The sequence below is a fragment of the Pseudorca crassidens genome, chromosome 10 (assembly GCF_039906515.1).
Source record: "Pseudorca crassidens isolate mPseCra1 chromosome 10, mPseCra1.hap1, whole genome shotgun sequence".
Lineage (NCBI taxonomy): Eukaryota > Metazoa > Chordata > Mammalia > Artiodactyla > Delphinidae > Pseudorca > Pseudorca crassidens.
In genome coordinates this window covers 4,942,422-4,961,647 of record NC_090305.1, presented here as the reverse complement: position 1 = coordinate 4,961,647, position 19,226 = coordinate 4,942,422, and the positions used below count along the sequence as shown (strand labels likewise).

General features: G+C 42.5%; 1 protein-coding gene across 15 annotated transcripts in view; it reads right to left on the bottom strand.

Moving 5' to 3' along the window:
• The window catches only part of RREB1 (ras responsive element binding protein 1), a 179,839-nt gene that overhangs the window by 55,456 nt on the left and 105,157 nt on the right, over positions 1 to 19,226 (bottom strand). For 13 of the 15 annotated variants that reach the window (XM_067751926.1, XM_067751914.1, XM_067751927.1 and 10 more), the window contains 5 exons: positions 17,671 to 17,788; positions 13,997 to 14,122; positions 13,178 to 13,390; positions 9,223 to 9,312; positions 8,353 to 8,516 (listed from right to left, as the gene is read on the bottom strand). In XM_067751926.1, the coding sequence (XP_067608027.1) occupies positions 8,353 to 8,516; positions 9,223 to 9,312; positions 13,178 to 13,348 (425 nt within the window). In that variant the 5' untranslated portion in view covers positions 13,349 to 13,390; positions 13,997 to 14,122; positions 17,671 to 17,788. Of the gene's footprint in view, positions 1 to 8,352; positions 8,517 to 9,222; positions 9,313 to 13,177; positions 13,391 to 13,996; positions 14,123 to 17,670; positions 17,789 to 19,226 lie in introns of those variants that run through there. The other 2 variants (XM_067751929.1, XM_067751930.1) reach the window with 2 other exon arrangements.

Below are 19,226 nucleotides of genomic sequence, written 5' to 3'. Positions count from 1 at the left end.
GAGCTGACCCAATCCCTTCCTTCCCTCCAGGGAGTATGTCAGGAAGCAGGCAACTGTGATTAAGACTCATTTCAAGATGGGACTAGCTGAGCCTCTGCATGCGCACCTCCACTCTTGAGAAGTAGCAGGTACAAAACTAGTGACAGGGCGCCCTCAGAAACTCGGTTACCACCATGACTGATTTTCACAAGGCCCTTCCTCTCGCTGCGCTTGGAGGGTAAAGGAGTGACCCTCCCGAAGCACTGTCCTACGTCTGCTCCTTCTGTCCTTCAATGCCGGCCACCTGTTCCGATACCCAAGTTCAGCTGTACATGCCAAGGGCTGGCCGTGCCTAAGCATCTGAGAGTAGTGTGCTAAATTCAGAGCCTCCGCGGTCTCATTCGTCATGGAATAGGTCACATTTCTGTGCAGCGAATGTTTTTTTCCAGCATAATAGGAACACATAAGCCTCTGTTCCTGAAGACTGTCCATTATCCAGCAGCATCCTCAGGGCCTGTGTCTCCTGTACTTAGCAATGGACAAAGGCATGCCCATTGCAGGAGGAAAGCAAAACAAGCAGATGACACTCCAGGGATGTCCCTGCCTCACCTTCTAAACACACAGCTGAAATGATAATACATCCCTGCTCTCTGGAGGATGTGTTATCCTCCAAAGGATATATCTTCCAAAGAACGGAGAAGTTAGGAAAGCTTGCTCTGGTCAGGGTCTCTCTCCTGTGTGTCCTCAACGTGACTCCAGGACTCTCTTTACAGCTTAAAAGTCTAGAGTTTGTAAGATGAGGAGCAAAGTGGAAATTAATTTCCTATTTTCCAAGGCAAAAGAAAAATACCCATTTCAGAGGTCTGATTCTTTCCAAATGAGATCCATTGCAACCCTCTCAAGTATCATCACTTCTTCATAGCTCTGCTGTCCAGCACTTTTTGGAAAGTTTTGCAAATTGCAAAGCTCAGTGCCCTTTTTCCTACACTGAGCTCTCCCAGAGGGCGTGCTCTGGCTCAGTTTCCCAAGTTTGTTTTGGAAGACAAGCACCTCTCAATCCAGATTTTCAACCTAGGAGCAACTGATAAAGAGTTCTGGGAAGTTAAAGGCTGGAGCCACAGTGATGTTTCCGTGATGCATGTTTCGCACTGTGATGGCAGCCTGTTATTCTGCTCAGGAACTAAGCTGTGGTTAGAAAGGTTTGGGATAAAGGATTTTCAAGCCTCAAAAACATGAGAATCCGCAGTCAGGGAAGTGTTAACTTGAAAAACTGTACCAGATACGGTAATAAATCGAGATGGTCTCTCCCCCAACCTTTTTCAAAATGAGCTGGAATTGGCATCACTTTAGTGTCCCTAGTTACCAAATATACAATCAGTTTTAAATATCATTTAAATGTATTTACTGGAATTAAATTATAAGTTATGGGCTGCATCAGAGCTACAGTGCAACTATCAACATGACAGCACATAATTTAATCTGCTCTCTGATTCTGTGAAGTTTGTTTTTCTTTTACTAATATGATAATTCTACTGGATTGATTACGTGTTGATGGTCCTCTCATGAAACTAAGGTAAAGGAAACTCTACAAAAAGGCCAATTAGCCTAATAAACAAAGAAAACAAACACACTTATAAAAGGACTAGTGGCCAAAGGAGATATAGTGAGTTGCTTTACAAAGTGGGTGACTGCAAAGAGTACCTTGTTATCAGCTAGGAATAACCTGAAGTTGAAAAGGACATGGTACTGGGGTCCATGTTGTGAAACGTATAATGAGGCCCTCTGGGTGCCGAAGCAACAAAAGTCTGGGGTGGAACCAGATCTGCCTCCTACATGCGGTGCTCAGCGATAAACCTGGGGAAGGTGGGGCTTATCCAAGAGAACGTGCACACGGAAGTGTGCAGCATGTATGCGTGTGCAGATGACCTTTGGAACACGGTGAGCAGGAGGCCAAGGGAAGGGGCACTAGGAGTCCTCAGACCAGTCTTGTGGAATCGGGCCTTGGAGAATCGGATCTAGAAATCTGCATTGCAGGGACTCATGTCACAGCAGGGGTCTCACTGAATCTGCACCCCCAAAGGGGGTGTACTGAAAACCAGAGCCCAGAGCCGTGTCACACGAAACTGACACAGGAAAGGAGGCCCAGGGCAGGTTAGAAACAAGGCAGAACAGGGACTCGGGGGTGGGTGCACCAGCCCGGGCTTAGCATGGGCTCCAGAGCCCCGACCTGTGAGCTCCTGGCTCTACCGATGGCAGCTGCGGCCGCAGACCCTGAGAAACAGCAGCAGCCAAAGAAAAATGAGAAACAGAACTTTGGTCGTGAGCACCACACACAGTCCACTGACTTCCTTCCAGGCTCTGGCAGTCAAGCACGGGTGAAGCTAATCACAACTTGGGTTTTCACTCTTGTTTTTTAATCCCCACACACACATCCCAGGGCAGCTCTGGCCCCTGATTAATGTAACACAAGTATGTGCTCAGGAGAGATCACAGCTCACCGTTCGACTATCAGATTCTGGAACAGATCCACCAGGACAAATAAATCTAACTTTACTCTTTCTGGCACATTTTTGTCAGTGTTTTCACATTTTTATAATTTTTGTTTTCAAAAGTACAGATTCACCAACAAGTGAAGGTGGTAATGACTATGACTGATTACCGAACACCAAATGTTCTTTTAACCCATTGTTTGCAATTTTCTACAGGGAAGACAAAAATAAATGCAGTGTGATAAACTCAAACATTCTAAATAATTTTTTTGGTATTTAAATTACAGGGTTAGTATAGCAAAAGGTGAAAGAAAAGACAACCTTTCATTTATGTTCTGGCGTCATATGCATAGTCAATCGCCATCCCTCCCTTCAGTGGCACCACCACCATCACAACACTAGTGACCACTTATTTAAATCTATTTATAAATAGTGATTAACTAACATTATCCTAAGTGCTTTGCATGTGTTAATTCATGAATCCTCACAATGCTCCCATTGGTACAGATATCACTGCCTTCTACAGATGAAGTAACCAAGACACAGAGAGGTTAATTAACCTGCTAGGGTCACACAGCTAGGAGTGCACACCTCTCAAAGATCAGCACAAGGGTGCCTTCAGCTCTGAAAATACAAACTCAGGAACACCCCTCACCCAGGACATTTCCCTAGTACATGGTAAGCCTTCACAATGCTTTCACAAACACTGCATTTGAATACAAGTTCTAAGTGAGGTTTTACCATGCCATTGTGGTAAAGTATAAAAAAATCGAGAGATTTCTGAAACGTTCTGCAGAATTAGGACTGGAACTCAGCCCCCAACAATTAGTCCTCTCCTCCAAATCAAGATGACTCACAATAAAATCAGCACAAAATCCAAAACTAGCACAAACATCCCTAAGGCCTGCTTTAAAAAAATACTTATAAACAGTAATTTACAAACAACTCCAATATGCATTGTGCATAAATGAGAAATGCATCTTAGGGTAATATCAAGGGTTGGACTATAAAAAATTCAACATAATTCACAAACAACACACTTAAAAAAAAATCAGTAAAAAGCGATTCCATGCTCATGAAATAGAGTATACTATGCTAGTAGGATGGCTCAAATAGTTTGACATTGAAAATAATACTCTACAACAACATGAAATTATTCCTAAAGAGGGTAAAGCTTGAAAGAGTGCTTTTTTTCTAATACGCAAAGTGACACGAAAGCTGTATCAATTATTCCTCATGGCCTCTAAGCCTGACAGCCTATGCTCAAACCTCGGCACTGACTTTGATCTTAAGCAAGTTTCCTTATCTGCAAAATGGGATGATAACTGTACAAACCTTACATGTAGAGCACATAAAGATAAATGAAAATCAATGAGGAAACAGAAGACTTAAACAGTGTATAAACCAGCTGGAACTGACACTACATTGAGAAAACACTCCACCCAACAACAGCAGAATACATGCTCTTCTCAAACAGACGTGGGATGTTCTCCAGGACAGTCCATATGCTAGGCCATAAAGCCAGCCTCAATAAATTAAGAAAAAATTGAAATCACAGAAAGTATGTTCTCCAACTATAATGGAATGAAATTAGACATTAATAATAGAAATAAATTTGAGAAGTAAATATGTGGAAATTGAACATACTCCTAAATAACCAAAGAAGAGATCACAGGGAAATTAGAAAATACTTTGAGATGAATGAAAAAGAAGACACAACATACAAATATTTATAGCATGTGATGCAAGCAATGCTTAAAGGGAAATTTATAGCTGTAAGTGCCTCTACTAAAAAAAATGCTCAAATAAACAGTCTAATCTTCTACCTTAAAACACCAGAAAGAGAAGAGCAAGCTAAACCTAAAGCAAGCAGGAGGGAAAAAATCATGTTTAGAGTGGAAAATTAATGAACTAGAGAACAGAAAAGCAACAGAGGAAAAATCAACAAAATCAAAAGTTCTTTGAAAAGACCAATAAAATTGTCAAATGTTCAGCTGGATTGACTAAGGAAAAGAATTGAGAAGGTTCAAATTATTAAAATCAGGAATGAAAGAGGAGACATTACTACTGACCTTACAGAATAAAGAGGATTGTAAGGGGACACTATGAACAACTATATGGCAACCAATTAGATAACTTAGACAAAATGGCTAAATTTTTGGAAAAGACATTAACTACTGAAACTGACTCAAGAAGAAACAGAAAATGTGAACAGACCTATCACAAGTAAAGAGACTGAATTAGTAACTTAAAAACTTCTCAGAAAGAAAAGCCCAGATGGCTTCACTGATGAATTCTACCACATATTTAATTAAAAAGAATTAATACCAACTCTTCACAAACTTTTCCAAAAAACAGAGGAGGAGAGAATATTTCCAAATTCACTCTCGGAGGATTATATTACCCTGATATAAAAACCAGCAAAGGACATCACAAGAAAACTACAGACCAATATCTCTTTGCCTATAAATATAGGCAAAAATCTTTAACAAAACACTAGCAAACCCAATCTATCAACATATGACAAAATGACTATACATTGTGCCCAAGTGGGATTTATCTCAGGAATAAGGTTAATTTAACATCCAAAACAGAATAAAGGACAAAAACAACTTGACCATCTTGATAGATGTAGAAGAAGCCTTTGACAAAATCTAACACCTTTTCATGACAACACCACCAAGCAAACTAGGAATAGAAAGGAACTTCTTCAAACTGATAAAGGGCATTTATGAAAAACCTACAACTAACAGCATACTTAATGGGAAAAGACTAAATCTTTCCTCCATAAGATCAGAAATAAGACAAGGATGTCCATTCTTTTCACTTCTATTGAACATCACACTGGAGGGTCTAGCCCGGGCTAGCAGGCAAGAAAAATAAATAAAAGCTTTCAAAGGAAAAAGGAAAACTCTCTCTACTTGCAGATGACATGATCTTAGATATAGAAAATCCTAAGGAATCCACCAAATAACTATTAGAATGAATAAACAAGATCAGAAGGGTTGCAGGAAACAAAACCAATATAAAATTTGAATTGTTATTTTTATACACTAGCAACTAACAGTCAAAAAACAAAATTAGAAAACAATTCCATTTACAATACCACTAAAAAGAATAAAACACCTTGGAAAAAATTTAAAATAAATATAAATAAATATATTTATAAATAAATATAAAACTTGCACTCTTAAAAATGATAAAACATAGTGGAAAGAAATCTATCAAGACTTAAATAAATGGAAAATATCCCGTGCTCAAAGATTTAATATTGTTAGATGGCGATGCCCCCAAACTGACTTACACATTTTGCAATCCCTATAATCTTCCCAGCTGCTTTTTTCTGCAGAAACTGATAAGCAGACCCTAAAATTCACACAGAAATGCAAGCAACCCAGAATAGCCAAAACAATCTAGGAAAAGATCTAAGTTTGAAGAGTCACACCTCCCAATTTCAAAACTTACCAAAAGCTATAGTAATCAATACAGTGTTAGGCCTCAGGATAGACATACCTTTCAATGGAACAGAATTGAGAGTACAGAAATAAATCCTTACACTTATGGTTAACTGAAATTTGATAAAGCTGGTAAGATAATTCAATGAGGAAAGAAAAGTTTTTAAATCGTTCAAAAGACTGAACTTGGATTCCTTCCTTATACTATACACAAATATCAACTTAAAATGAATTGTAGACTTAAATGTGAAAACTAAAATTATGAACGCATGGGGACTTCACTTCACACCTACTAGGGTGGCTGTGATGAAAAAGACAAGTGTTGGCAAGGATGTGTAAAGCTGCAACCGTCACACACTGCTGGTGTGAGTGTAAAATGATGGAGCTGCTCTGGAAAACAGCTTTGCTGTTCCTCAAAATGTTAAAACATGGAGTTACGACACAACTCAGCAATTCCCCTCCTAAGTATCTACCCAAGAGAAGTGGAAACACATGTCCACACAAAACTTGTACAACAATGTTCACAACAGCATTATACAGAGTAGCCAAAAAGTGAAAATGACTCAAATGTCCACCAATTGATGAAGAGGTGAATAAAATGTGGTATGTCCATACGATGGACTGTTATATGACAATAAAAAATAATAAAATACTGATAGATGCTACAACATAGATGAATCTTGAAAACATTAATGCTAAGTGAAAGAAGCTGGTCACAAAAGACCGCATGCTACATGAGAAGTCCAGAATAGGTGAATCAACAGAGGAAAGTAGATGAGTCTTCTCCTAGGCCTAGAGGGTGGGTAGTAATGAGAAGTGACTGATAATGGGTATGAGGTTTCTTTTTGGGGTAATGAAAATGTTCTAAAATTGGGTAGGAGAAAGCGGGGAAACCCCCCAAGAAGGGAACAGGCAATACCTCTAGGACCAGATTTTGAGGGGTCAAATACACAAGCGACAGAGGACTTTTTTTTTTGCAGGTGGGATAAAAGGAGAAGGGAAAACAAAACGAATGGCAAACAGAAGGCAAAATGATACTAACAGGCTGATGTGGAGGTAAAAAAGTAAAACACTAAAATGTAAACTATATTAAAAAATGATGACAGTATTCACTTCCTCCTTTGTACCCAGAAACACTCCTAGGAAGAGATGAGGGGCAAAGGGGATTGGAACTTATATAGGAAAAAAAAAACCCCACTTCATCAAAATTCTTTAAAATAGTGATACCTTTCATGTCATACTCTACCCTACTTCTAGGAGTTCAGACTGAGAACTCCATAGGATTCAAATTATTGCAGCAATACTCAGAAATGCAAATAAAAATAATAAATAGCACTGGCTGAGTGCCTGCCATGGGCTAAACTCATTATCTCCAAATCCTCATTAAAAATCTCATTTTAAAGAGAAGGAAAGTGAGGTACCAAGGTTATGCAACTTGCTCAAGGATGGAAAATTTACAAGTAGCAGAGCTGAGATTTGAAATCAGGAGCCTAATTCCAAAAATCCAGAAATTTACCACTATACCAGTATGTCCCAAGTACACCATCAGTGGATCATAAAATGATTTCAGTTGGAATAAACTGGACCATCTCGTTTGAGTATTTATATATGATAAAATATCAATTTCACAACTATATAAAGTCTTCTTTTGAGTAAATATGTAAAAAACAATGTTAGTCAACTCTTTAAAAGAAATCAACATAACGCCTAAAAGGGAATACGGAAAAATAAAAACAGCCTGACTTTTTGAGAAGGTGAAATTCTAAGTCCCTTTAAAACGTTTTCCTGGATTTCCAATGTTCCTAAATGTGTGTGTAAAAAAAGAAAGCATTAAAAAAAGTCTGTTCTAACCCTTAAAATTAAGTAATCGTTCTGTAAAGTGCATTTTCCATTGGTTCCTCCCACATTTTTATATATCCACCACTGAGCTCCCTCCCACTTCTGAGTGAGCCTCTTTCTCCCTCAGGAAGTAGATTCCTGACATTTATCAGATTTTCTTTCTCATTTTATCCTATCTTATCCTGAAGCTCTAGGACCAGCCCACTTAACTATTTATTCAACTGCTCCAGAAATTTTTCGCCCTGCAGGGTATCTGGTAGGCATATGCAAATAGTTTTAAAAAGGCAAGGGTTCCTCTGTGTCTGATAAGCTGCCCACCTCTGGCATCTAAGCAAAGAAACTCCAATTGGTAAAGGGTCACCCTGAAGATTCCCCCATCGGCCAAAGACCTAGCCCAGGTACTTCTGTTTCCTTGAGCAGACACCTCTGACACACTGGAGACTGTACACGGCAGGCACACAAAATCATCTCTGGCTTTTCCATACAGTGAACAGAACTCTTTGTGCCTTTAGCTAAGATGGATGGAAGGCCACTTTGCTTTCTGTCAACCTCCAGGCTCTAGCCAGCAGGCAGAGGCTGCCCTCACTCACCTGTGCATGTTCCCATTGGTGGTAAAAGACTGGCCACACACAGAGCACTTGTAAGGCCTCTCCCCAGAGTGCACCAGCATGTGGCGGTCCAGGGAGCTGGCCGAGCTCAGCGACTTCCCGCAAATGCTGCATGAATGGTCGGCCCCTCCAGTGTCTGTGTTGTGCTACAGAAAGCAATGATCGCAGTGGTCACTTAGGAAGACGGGTCAAAATGAGGCGATTATGAAATGCACATTCAGAGCTTTATTAAAAAAAAACTAACACTTCTCAGCAATTTTTTTCTTTTTCATTTAAAATATCATCCCGAACATCAAAATCTATTGAGACCATAGGCAAATAAATATTGTGTTCTATCAAACCCAAGTTACTAAATGATGTTACTATTCAGTACCATGTTACGATTTGAATATTGTCAGTCCTTCACTGTTCTAGATTCAATACTTGTCATGAACCAGCCACAGCAGGCAAGGGAGAAGGATAAATCTTACAGTAAAGAAAAAAAGCCCAAAGAGATCCCAAATCAAGGAAATTCCCTGCTACATGATGTAAGTTTATAGCAATATATAGAATTAGGGTCTACAACTATAATCTCACTGTACTGTGAGGAGATTTGGTTCACAATGGCAAGTCACAGATGATGAAAAGTCTTCTGTTACATGTGGTTAGTTAATTAGATGTTTGCTAAATTCCAAAAAGATATTCTGTGTTGACCTGGGACTTTGTCACAATAACACGGACACACAAAAATTATTTCATAACTGCCCCTCAAAATTAAGAATATTAGATCTAAATGAAACAGCCACAATCCATCCATTAAGATAAAATCCCATCCCCTCTCTTAACAAAGAAAATACAAAAGCAGCAGCAAACCTGGCGAATGTGCATAGTTAACTGATGCTGTGTAGTGCAAATCTTCTCACACAGGGGACAGTTATAGGAAGACTTCTCCTCTTTTGTTTCCTGAAAAGAGAATAAAAGGGAGAATCCATTTCAGCTCAGTGAGCTAGTGCCTCTCATCTGTGTTATAAACATCTGTGTCTGACAAGCTGTAGCAACAGAGCAGCTGAGAGCATAGGCCCTGGAGCCTGGCTGGGTATGAGCTTGGGAGAGTGGCTGTCCCGTCTGCCCTCCGTTTCCTCATTTGTAAAATGGGGAAAATAATAGCATCTGCTGCATCACGCGGTGATGAGGATTAAATCAATCAGCACACAGAAGGCACCAGAACGGTGCCCCGTACAGGCTAAGTGCTCAATAAATACTAGTGTTCTTGTTAGACACCATTTAGTTAATCATCAGCGATGGCGAAAAATTAAGCATCAAGTCACAGCTGAGCTAGAAAAGGAATGTATTTCTCCTCAATTCTGACCCAGGTTCCAGTCACTAGTTTCTACCTGGTCTTGAGTCCACCAAGACACACGAGAGGGAAGAGTTCTCACGTCAAAAACCCACCCTCCCGAGGGTGGAAGGCCCCAGTACCCACCAGTGTGCCCATCGGACATCAACGGGATCCTTTTACTCGCTGCGAGCACCTAACTGCTTATAAATAATAAAAAAGAGCGAGGGAGGGTGCAGTCTCTGGGAGGTGACAGGAGGGAGGGCTGGACCCTCGGGCACCTTTCAATCGACCTCTTTTCACTTGTACTCATTTGAATGCATTTCTGTTCCCTGAAATGATACCAATTATTGAACACTTACTATGTGCTAAACTCCGCACATACAGAATAGTGTTTTTTCACACAACTGTGAGAAACAGCCACTACTATGGATCCCATTTTCGGGATGAGGAAACGGGTACAGAGAGGCAAGTAACCTGCCCCAGATCAAAGGACTATTAAGTAGCAGAGCCAGGATTAAAACTCAGGCCAGCTGCTCCACAGCCCATGCCCCAAACCGCCAGGCTGTGTAAGTCTGACCCAAAAAGGATTAAGCCCAAGGCACAGAAAGGGAACACCCTTGTGGTTGGCTCATGAGAGATGACGAAAATAAAAGTCACCCTGAAGACCATAAAAACAAATGGCACCAGACGGGGTGGAGTGGACGCATGGTGGGTCTAGCGCGCGGCTCTACAGTGGGTCCCTCTCGCTCTTCAGAGACCAACAGCCTCACTGTAAGCAACACACACCTGCTCCCCGTCCGCGACCCTGGGTCTGAGAAACAGGTACGCCACACATTGTTTCACTCTCAAATTGAAAAACAATCACAGATGTGAATTCTAAGGAAGGTGATCAACCCAGAGACAATTTAAAAAACAAAACACAAAAAAACGCTGCACCCTTGCCCAGTCGTCATCCACTTCCACTCCTCCCCGAGGCAATGTGTGTGTCTGCGGGGAGGAGGGTGTCAGACCTTCTCATCCCCACTCTACGACAGTCACAAAGGAGCTGGCCAAGAACCACCAGGCAGAAAAACCAAAACCAAAAGTAGTAACAACAAAGTGAGAGCACTCGTATAAAAAGGAGGGATGCCTCACAGCTGGGCCCAAACTCGGTCTTTGGGGTATTTTTGTTAAATTATTAGGTTAGTGATAATATATATTAAAAAGTGTTTTGTTTTCTTTTTTTTAAAAAAAGAGATTCATCGGTAGGATGGAAATACATGTTAAAAAGTCAGGCCTCCAAGTAGCCAGCCTCTTGAGGATTTTAAAATTCTTTTTAAAAAAATCATCTTGCGTTCCCCTGAGACAGATTCCAGACACGCTGAGTGGCCCCTGGGGCTAATGGGATTGATTCTGGGTTTACGGTTAACTGGAGCCTCACCATTCTCAGAGGCGGGCAGCGGCATGCTGCAGACCATAGCACAGGTCCAGGACATCCACAGGTCCAGGACATCCACGATGGTCTGGGAGAAGGAAGTCTCCAGACTCAGATTTAATTTTTAAAGACAAATCAAACAGAGAAGGGAGCATCGTGATGCTGGAAGAGGACCTACTGGAGAGTGCTGAATCCAGTGGCTGTGGCCGTGCTGGTGGAAGGAGCACACTTCCTGAGCTGACAGACAAAATTAGCAGCTAATGTGATAACTAACCATTCCATAATGAAACTATCTGGCACCCTTGTTGGCTTCCGGCTGTGGTTAATCTGCCCTGGAACTCTGCTAGCTGCTGGGCTTCTCCCCAGGGCTCCCTTCTCAGCCCTCCTGTCCATCCCAGGTAAGGACAACGCACTCTGCACTCTCTCTCCCGCACTGCGCTTGTTTTTTTTAATGCACTGTCTTTCCCATCCTACCTCTAGCCCAGACCTCCTTTCAAAAACTCAGCCAGTGCCCTAAGGAACCCCAGAGGACACAGGAAGTGGGTGGAAAATGGCCCAGGCACCCCTGTGGAGTCAACTCCACTTACCATGCAGGGATGGAGGTGCCGTGGGCCCCCTCTACGGCTCTACCTACTGTCTGAATCACTGGGAAGGGACCAGAGCCTGGACTTGGGCCAGGTCTGCCTGTGTTGGGGCGATGCTGGACTCTAAGGAAGAGCTCGGCACCTGGCGCAGTACCTGGTTGGAAGGAGGAGGGGGGTGTATATTGTGAAATAGGGGCATGGATGGAGGGATGGACAGATAGATGGATGGATGGACAGTCACATGAGAGTGGAAATAAACCTTTTCTTCCCAGAGCTAGCACTCCTTCTCGGCTCAGGCCACAGTCAAACAGGCTGAGAATTTTCTCAGGTACCCATAGGAAGAGAGGCACGTGGAGACAAGGGAAAAAAGAGAGAAAAAGTATCAATGCCCCAACCCTAAAGCATCATTTAACTCTGCCAAGTCTTCAGCCTTGAGAAAGAGGTGGAGAAACAGACACTCCTGTGCTGCTGGAGGGATTTTAGGCAGGGACAGCTTTTCCTGGAGGGCACATCGTATCAAAAGCTGTAATTCATGTTGTACGTCTACAAATTTATAGAAGACCATCACACTATGCTCAGACAATTCTGTATAAGGACAGTCACTGCGGGATTGTTAATAAAAAAAGAAAATTAACTCACAAAAGCCCAACAGGCTTACCTTCCTGTCCACCCCCAGTCCCTGGACAAACTCAGAAGACTGCCTTCTCCCGAGGGTTTGGCGGGACCCCATTAAATCAGTGAAGTCAAACATGGAACGTTCACATCACGTGGACGCGGAGTGGAAAGGAGAATGGCTCACCTCAGTCCTTGAGCTTCACGCACCGTCGAGCATGCTGCTGCAGGACAGCAACACCTTCTCAAGTGCCCCGTTTGTACATTAATTAAAAGACTCATCTTATTTCCCAAGGGAGGAGACATGGGCCTTTCATAACATCCCTGCCCTCCTATGTCCTCTTCTCCACCCCTCCTGATCTCTGAAAATTCAAGAGGAATAAACGGCATCTTGAGTGGAATTCTCGGGAGCCCCATTGTGTGCTTTGTCAAGGATGGAAGCTGAAGAGCAGCTCCAGCACAGCCAGGACTCATCACTACCTAATCTGGAGACACTTAAAAAAAAATCAAGGAGGTGGCATCAGAAACCCAATTAACCAGCTGCTTGAACGAGGAAACAAATCATGCCACAGGAGAGGAATAAGCCGAGTTCTCTGCCTCGCCTGTCCCGTGGAGAAAGCTCGCATTCAAATCAAATCACACGGCAGAGAATAAGGGCGCTTTCACCAATACTGACACCACAGCGTGGAAAATTTTCTCTACAAAGGGAAACTGACATAAGCTATGAGAAGTTAGCTCTTGAAAAAGGATTATGGCCTCTGGGTATATCCATTCAGTTCTGACCACATCTGAGTTTCTGGCTTAGGAAGCTGGGGCTCAAGGGGACATCCTTCTCCCAACACTCTCATGGATGCCACAGCCGGGCACACTAACGCTTACCTGGTTCCTTCGGCCAATACGATTTGGTCCCGGAGGCTTCGTGGGGGACCTGATGCTCTGGGGGCTCCCACCATTCTCGGCAACCTTCCCTACGCTCATTACCGCTGACATCATGGTGTTGATGGAAGACAAATCTGAACCTTCCAAGCCAACGGGCGAACTTGACATCATTGGGACAAAGGTTTAAGCTTCTAGGAAGCCTCGGCCACAGAACTGAAAATCAGAAATTGCTGATGTGATCAATGGGAAGTTTAGGCTTCTGTCACAACCAGGTGGCAGTGGCCATGGCTGCCACCACTGCAGTCGGGTTAAAACCCCTTCTTCAATTCAAGCTGACACTCATATGACTCCTATGACTTAAGCTTTCATCTAAACCAAGTGCTGTCATACCAAACCGATAACCTTGCTTCCTTTCTGAGCATGTGCCACCGACGAAGCTGCCCAAGGCAGGTCTTTCTGCCTTTCCTAAGCTTTCAATAGGGAGAGTGGGAAAGGCTACAACAATTAGGAAGCCGAGGAGCTGCCATCTGGCCAGCACCCACCTAAAAGCCTAACTCACTTACTGCTATGTGCATGTTCTAGACCTAACAACTAAGGATGAGAAACCTCAGCTTTCACTTAAACTCCAGGCTACAATACCGTGATTTTAATGGGGAGCCCGAACTGTTAAGACAACTGAGAAGCCAACGCTATCACCCAACACTATAACCAAATTTCAAATCAGCATAAAAAAGACTGTTTCTTAAAACATGCAAGTACATAATATAGCTGTACCCCAGAAAATGGACAGAAGAAAACCCAGCCCCCACTGCCAATCACCTCCATTTTCTGCCCCAACTGATATACTGTGAGACCTTCCCCTGCTGTAGCAATCGCCCACGTGGAGGAGGAAATGAAGTTGGGTTCACTTCTTTTTTTTTTCTTCTCTGGTATCACTCGCTGACACTGGAAGGGAAGCAAAGGCAAAAAGGTTCAGTGAAGAAAAAACAGAAACCATTTGTTTACTCTAATCTCAGACCACTATATTCTCAAGACTACAGGGAACAGTGTGAGAGGAGGCGGCTAACTCTTCTTTTTCTTCCAAAACCACGTTCTGTGGTTGTTTTTCACCCTTAACTGATGTGCCCTACAGTGCTGTCACCCTCACTCCCAACAGCCAAAACGATTCTGTGGTATTTTATTTTCTGAAGCTCATATTTATATCCATACAGCAAACTTTCTCTCATACTCTACTCCTGTCTCCCACAAGGACTCTCAAGACTCCCACTTGACCATCTCCCACCTCCCCCTAAAATTGACCAAAGATAAGGCAGTAAAGGAGTCAGAGTCTGAAGGCTAAAACCTCTAAAGGCTCAGAGTCTAGGAGGGACTAGGTCAGACCTTAAAGAAACTTGGTAATACAAATAGGTTGACTAAAGGGAAAACTACAGCCCATGTACACATCAAACTTTACTTCTCCAGGCCTTTTCTAGTTATGCTTCTTCCATAGAAGTACTATGGCTACAGGTACGGCCAGAAGTAAGTCTCCAGGTCAACTGTTTCCCTTATTTTATCTGGGAAGATATTCTCTAGCCACACATCCTGTTATGCTCCAGTGTGCATTAAATTTTTCAAGTCCACAGCTGTCTCAGAGATCAAGCTAATTATCTCAGGAGCGAAGTGAATATTTAGGAACAACACCAGAAAGAATGTGATGTCTTGTGGTTCCTCCTCCACCTCTAGGAGAAGTGACCTAGGATGTGACAAACGGTAACATCCAGAGCAGCTGCAAACGTGTCCAGCAGCAGAGCAGGAAAGCCTGGGGACATAACTTTATTAAGTGATGCTGCCATCAGCTGAGAAGTCCCGAGCTAAAACCTTACCCAAGAGCCAAAGAGAAGCTCAGGAACAGTACTTTCCTTGTCAAAAGACAAAATGTGCCTTCCTTTTAGTAGACATTTTGAAGATATGACTCTAATACTTTTCCAAATGGTAAGTCAGAGGACTAACTACTAAACATACAACTTAAGACCACTGATCCAGCCTCACCCCTCACATGTTTCCCATTAAAAGAGGAAATCTTGGGGCTTCCCTGGTGGTGCAGTGGTTGAGAGTCCGCCTGCCGATGCAGGGGACACGGGTTTGTGCCCCGGTCCGGGAGGATCCCACATGCCGCGGAGCGGCTGGGCCCGTGAGCCATGGCCACTGAGCCTGCGTGTCCGGAGCCTGTGCTCCGCAACGGGAGAGGCCACAGCAGTTAGAGGCCCCCGCGTACCGCAAAAAAAAAAAAAAAAAAAAAGAGGAAACCTTGAGCCGGCAAGCCGCCTGCCGCAACTAAGACCTGGTACAACCAAATAAATAATAAATTAAAAATAAATAAATAAAAATACACATTAAATTAAAAAAAAATAAAGAGGAAACCTTGGTCCAAAATTAAAACAAATAAGAAAACAACAAACCCCAAAGCTGTTGTCTTTCCATGAAGTTTCCTCCATATATGGAAGACCATTTAAACTTATTAAAAATTGTACTTTAAAACTTCCAATTTTGACTGTCTTTGAAAGTTTATTTGGGAGATTCCTCTCTAGGAAGAAACATTCAACACGAGTACACACATACGGAAGTATACACATACCTCATTTTCTTTCTTAAAGGATTTCTAACAAAAGTATCATCAGTTCCCCAGAATTGCTGTCATCAATCAGTATATGATTAGTTCCTTGATTCAAGTAAGGGGACACCTTCTATACCAAAACCATCTCATTCTTTTAAATATATATCCCCCATAGTTTTAATGTACATCAAATTATAAAATAAATGACTAGAAATCTTTATTGTAATTACATTATGTCAGTAAAAATAAAGTTAACCTTTCCACCAATTTATAGTGGGAATTTAGATGATCTTGCTTTTGTCCTATTACTATACTTAGAGAAGAAAAGTGTGGTAGAGTTTTTCAGACCAGGAATTGATTAGAGAAGACACCTTTTAGATAAATATAAAATTATAAGTTATAGAAAACATATTCTAATTCTTTCACTGAGTAGGGAAAGAAAATGGAAAAAAGGGAAATAGTCAATATGAAAATTAACAAAAAATATATTCATCAAAAAGAGCCAAAGTGCCAGTAAGAATTTTTGTCACAATCATTATAACATCAAAGATACATTCTTGCAAACTACCTAAATGTCCTAAATATAGAAAACCCAGCAATAGTCACAACAGTTAACCAACCTAAGGGCTGAAAGTTGCAGGGGCTTATATCCCAACTGGAAAAGGAGAAAAGTCATGCAAACTTGCTATTTCCCATTTTGTCTGGACAGGAAGACATTTGCTAAATTTATTTCCCCTTGGGGATAAAGTGTGAAGTGTGACACTACCCACTGAGGACACCAAGATCACCTACATTCACTTCCTTTTCCTTGTTTAAATGTAAGTAAACAGTAATATTTTTTTTAAAATACAGACTCTTCTCATCTTTGATCAGAAAGAGCAATTAACAAAATGAAACTCCCAGTTACACTGTCTGACAAGAAGAACAGTCACTGGACTCGTCCCTGAAAAGCTGTTTCAGAAGCAAAACCCAAACCAGCCTCTCAGACCTGTTCGAAGATTTTCCTCCAGTTTGCGCTTGTGTGTTATGCATGAGCTCTCCTTTAGGGAGGATGGAGCAGGAAGAAGGGCAGGGACCTGGTTGTAAAACAATGCAGCCCATTGTTCCCGGTCAGAAAACACAAATCCACCTTAACATTAAGGTGCATTTATGCACTAATTTAACCAGAAGCCAGCAGCCAGAATTAGTCCATTCTACCTACCCCACGCCCGACCGTGGACCACACTAGAGCAGTAATCCAAACTGACCAACCTAAACCTTCTGATACTCAATCTCAGGGGGTGAAAGATAGGTTTAACAGTTTAAGGTCCATTTACAAAGCACACTTTCTTTATAAATACTTATAGTCCGTATATTTTCATTCTCTCCTCTGCTCCCTGATACCATCCTACACATCAGCTCCATCACTGCAAATTAAAAAATAATAATAATAACCATAATAAACAAAATAAAAATCACTGGCCCCATTCTAGTACAATCTCCTCCAGCTGCAACCAGAGAGGAGTGGGAACCCAGATGAGGCCCCCAAATCACAGACATGAAAGGAAATCGTCATCTCTATTGACATGGCCAAGTGGACTGGCCTTGTGTTCCAGTTCTGAACACAAAGAGTTCAAATCTGCGGGTGGGAAGGAAGAAGCAGGGAACGGGGGTGCCTGCAGCGTTGCTTCCTGTGAGCCAGGTCCTCGGCACGCTTTCTGGGACTTCTCATCCCACACCCCCGGCTCTTAGGTGCGGAATAACTAGCAGTTCACAGTGAGAGCTTCACCTTGGTTTTGTACCAAAACCTCAGGAGGACCCCAAGCAGAGGGTGGACCGCTCAACGGGGACATGGGGAGGGGAGGGAAGACAACATTCAAAGTTACTGTGACTCAAGGAGTGTCAATAAAGTTTAACTGACCTGTTTATCTTCGTCTTATCAAGCTGGCTCTCCTTACTGAGGAGCTGGCGCTGGCTGGGCCCAAGCGTGGGCAGGGTCACACCTCAAAGCCACCACCTCTGGAACAGATTGGAGCAACCTACAAAAACAAGAAAAGATGACATTAAGAGGGAGTCCAGACCAGACAGGATCCTGTCTCTGTATCATTTTCTCCACTTATACCACTGGGAGTCACAAATTAAGGACAACAGCATTTCCCATCCCCTGCCTGCACTTATAAGCAAGCTTCCAGCAACTAGGTCAACTACACCCGAGCAAGAGCAACTGGAATCGAGTGTGGCGTGGACGGAAGGAACCCCCAAAGCACATGCCCCAACAACATCGAGGGCGTCATCACGTTGCAAATGGCCGAGACCAATGGCTTCAAGCGAAGCTTTGAGCATCTGAATGGCATGCTGACAGCAGGTGCTGATGGACCGCCATTTTAAAAGGAAGAGAAGAAAAGACAACACTAAGTGCTATCAGAAACAGAAGGAGAAAAGAAGAGAGTTGAAAGTAAAACATATGGAACTAAACAGCCCCTTAAGTAAAGCAGTGACTATTATGCCTCTTCCTGAGTGGTGGGGAAAATGTCCACAACAGTTCAAATAGGACCAAAGGTGTATCTTTTCCTTTCTGTAGGGAAGATACAGAAAACTCCTCAAATTACACATGCCCTTTGAGAGTTTGAGAAAGTCTGCTCTGGGGTGCCAGGGGCCTCAAACCCCCGACCTGGGAGAAAGCTGTGTCTGGCCCTCTGCAAACTCAGAGAGACCTAGAACACAGCATTTCCCAGAACTACACGTCCAGAGAAGATGCAAGAAATGTTTAACAAAAACCTAGAAGATAAACAAAATTGATAAACCTTTAGCCAAACTCAACAAGAAAAAGAGGGACAGGATGCAAATCAATAAAATTAGAAATGAAAAAGGAGAAGTTACAACGGACACCGCAGAAATACGAAGCATCCTAAGAGACTACTACAAGCAACTCTATTTCAATAAAACGGACAACCTGGAAGAAATGGACAAGTTCTTAGAAAGGTATAACCTTCCAAGGCTGAACCAGGAAGAAATAGAAAATATGAACAGACCAATCACAAATAATGAAATTGAAACTGTGATTAAAAATCTTCCAACAGGGCTTTCCTGGTGGCCCAGTGGTTAAGAATCTGCCTGCCAAGGCAGGGGACACGGGTTTGAGCCCTGATCTGGGAAGATCCCACATGCCGCAGAGCAACTAAGCCTGTGCGCCACAACTACTGAGCCTGCGCTCTAGAGCCTGCGAGCCACAACTACTGAAGCCCGCGAGCCATAACTACTGAAGCCCACGCGCCTAGAACCCATGCTCTGCAACAAGAGAAGCCACCGCAATGAGAAGGCCACGCACCCCAATGAAGAGTAGCCCCTGCTCACCGCAACTAGAGAAAGCCCGCGTGCAGCAACAAAGACCCAATGCAGCCAAAAATAAATCAATAAAATAAATAAATTTATATTTAAAAAATCTTCCAACAAACAAAACTCCAGGACCAGATGGCT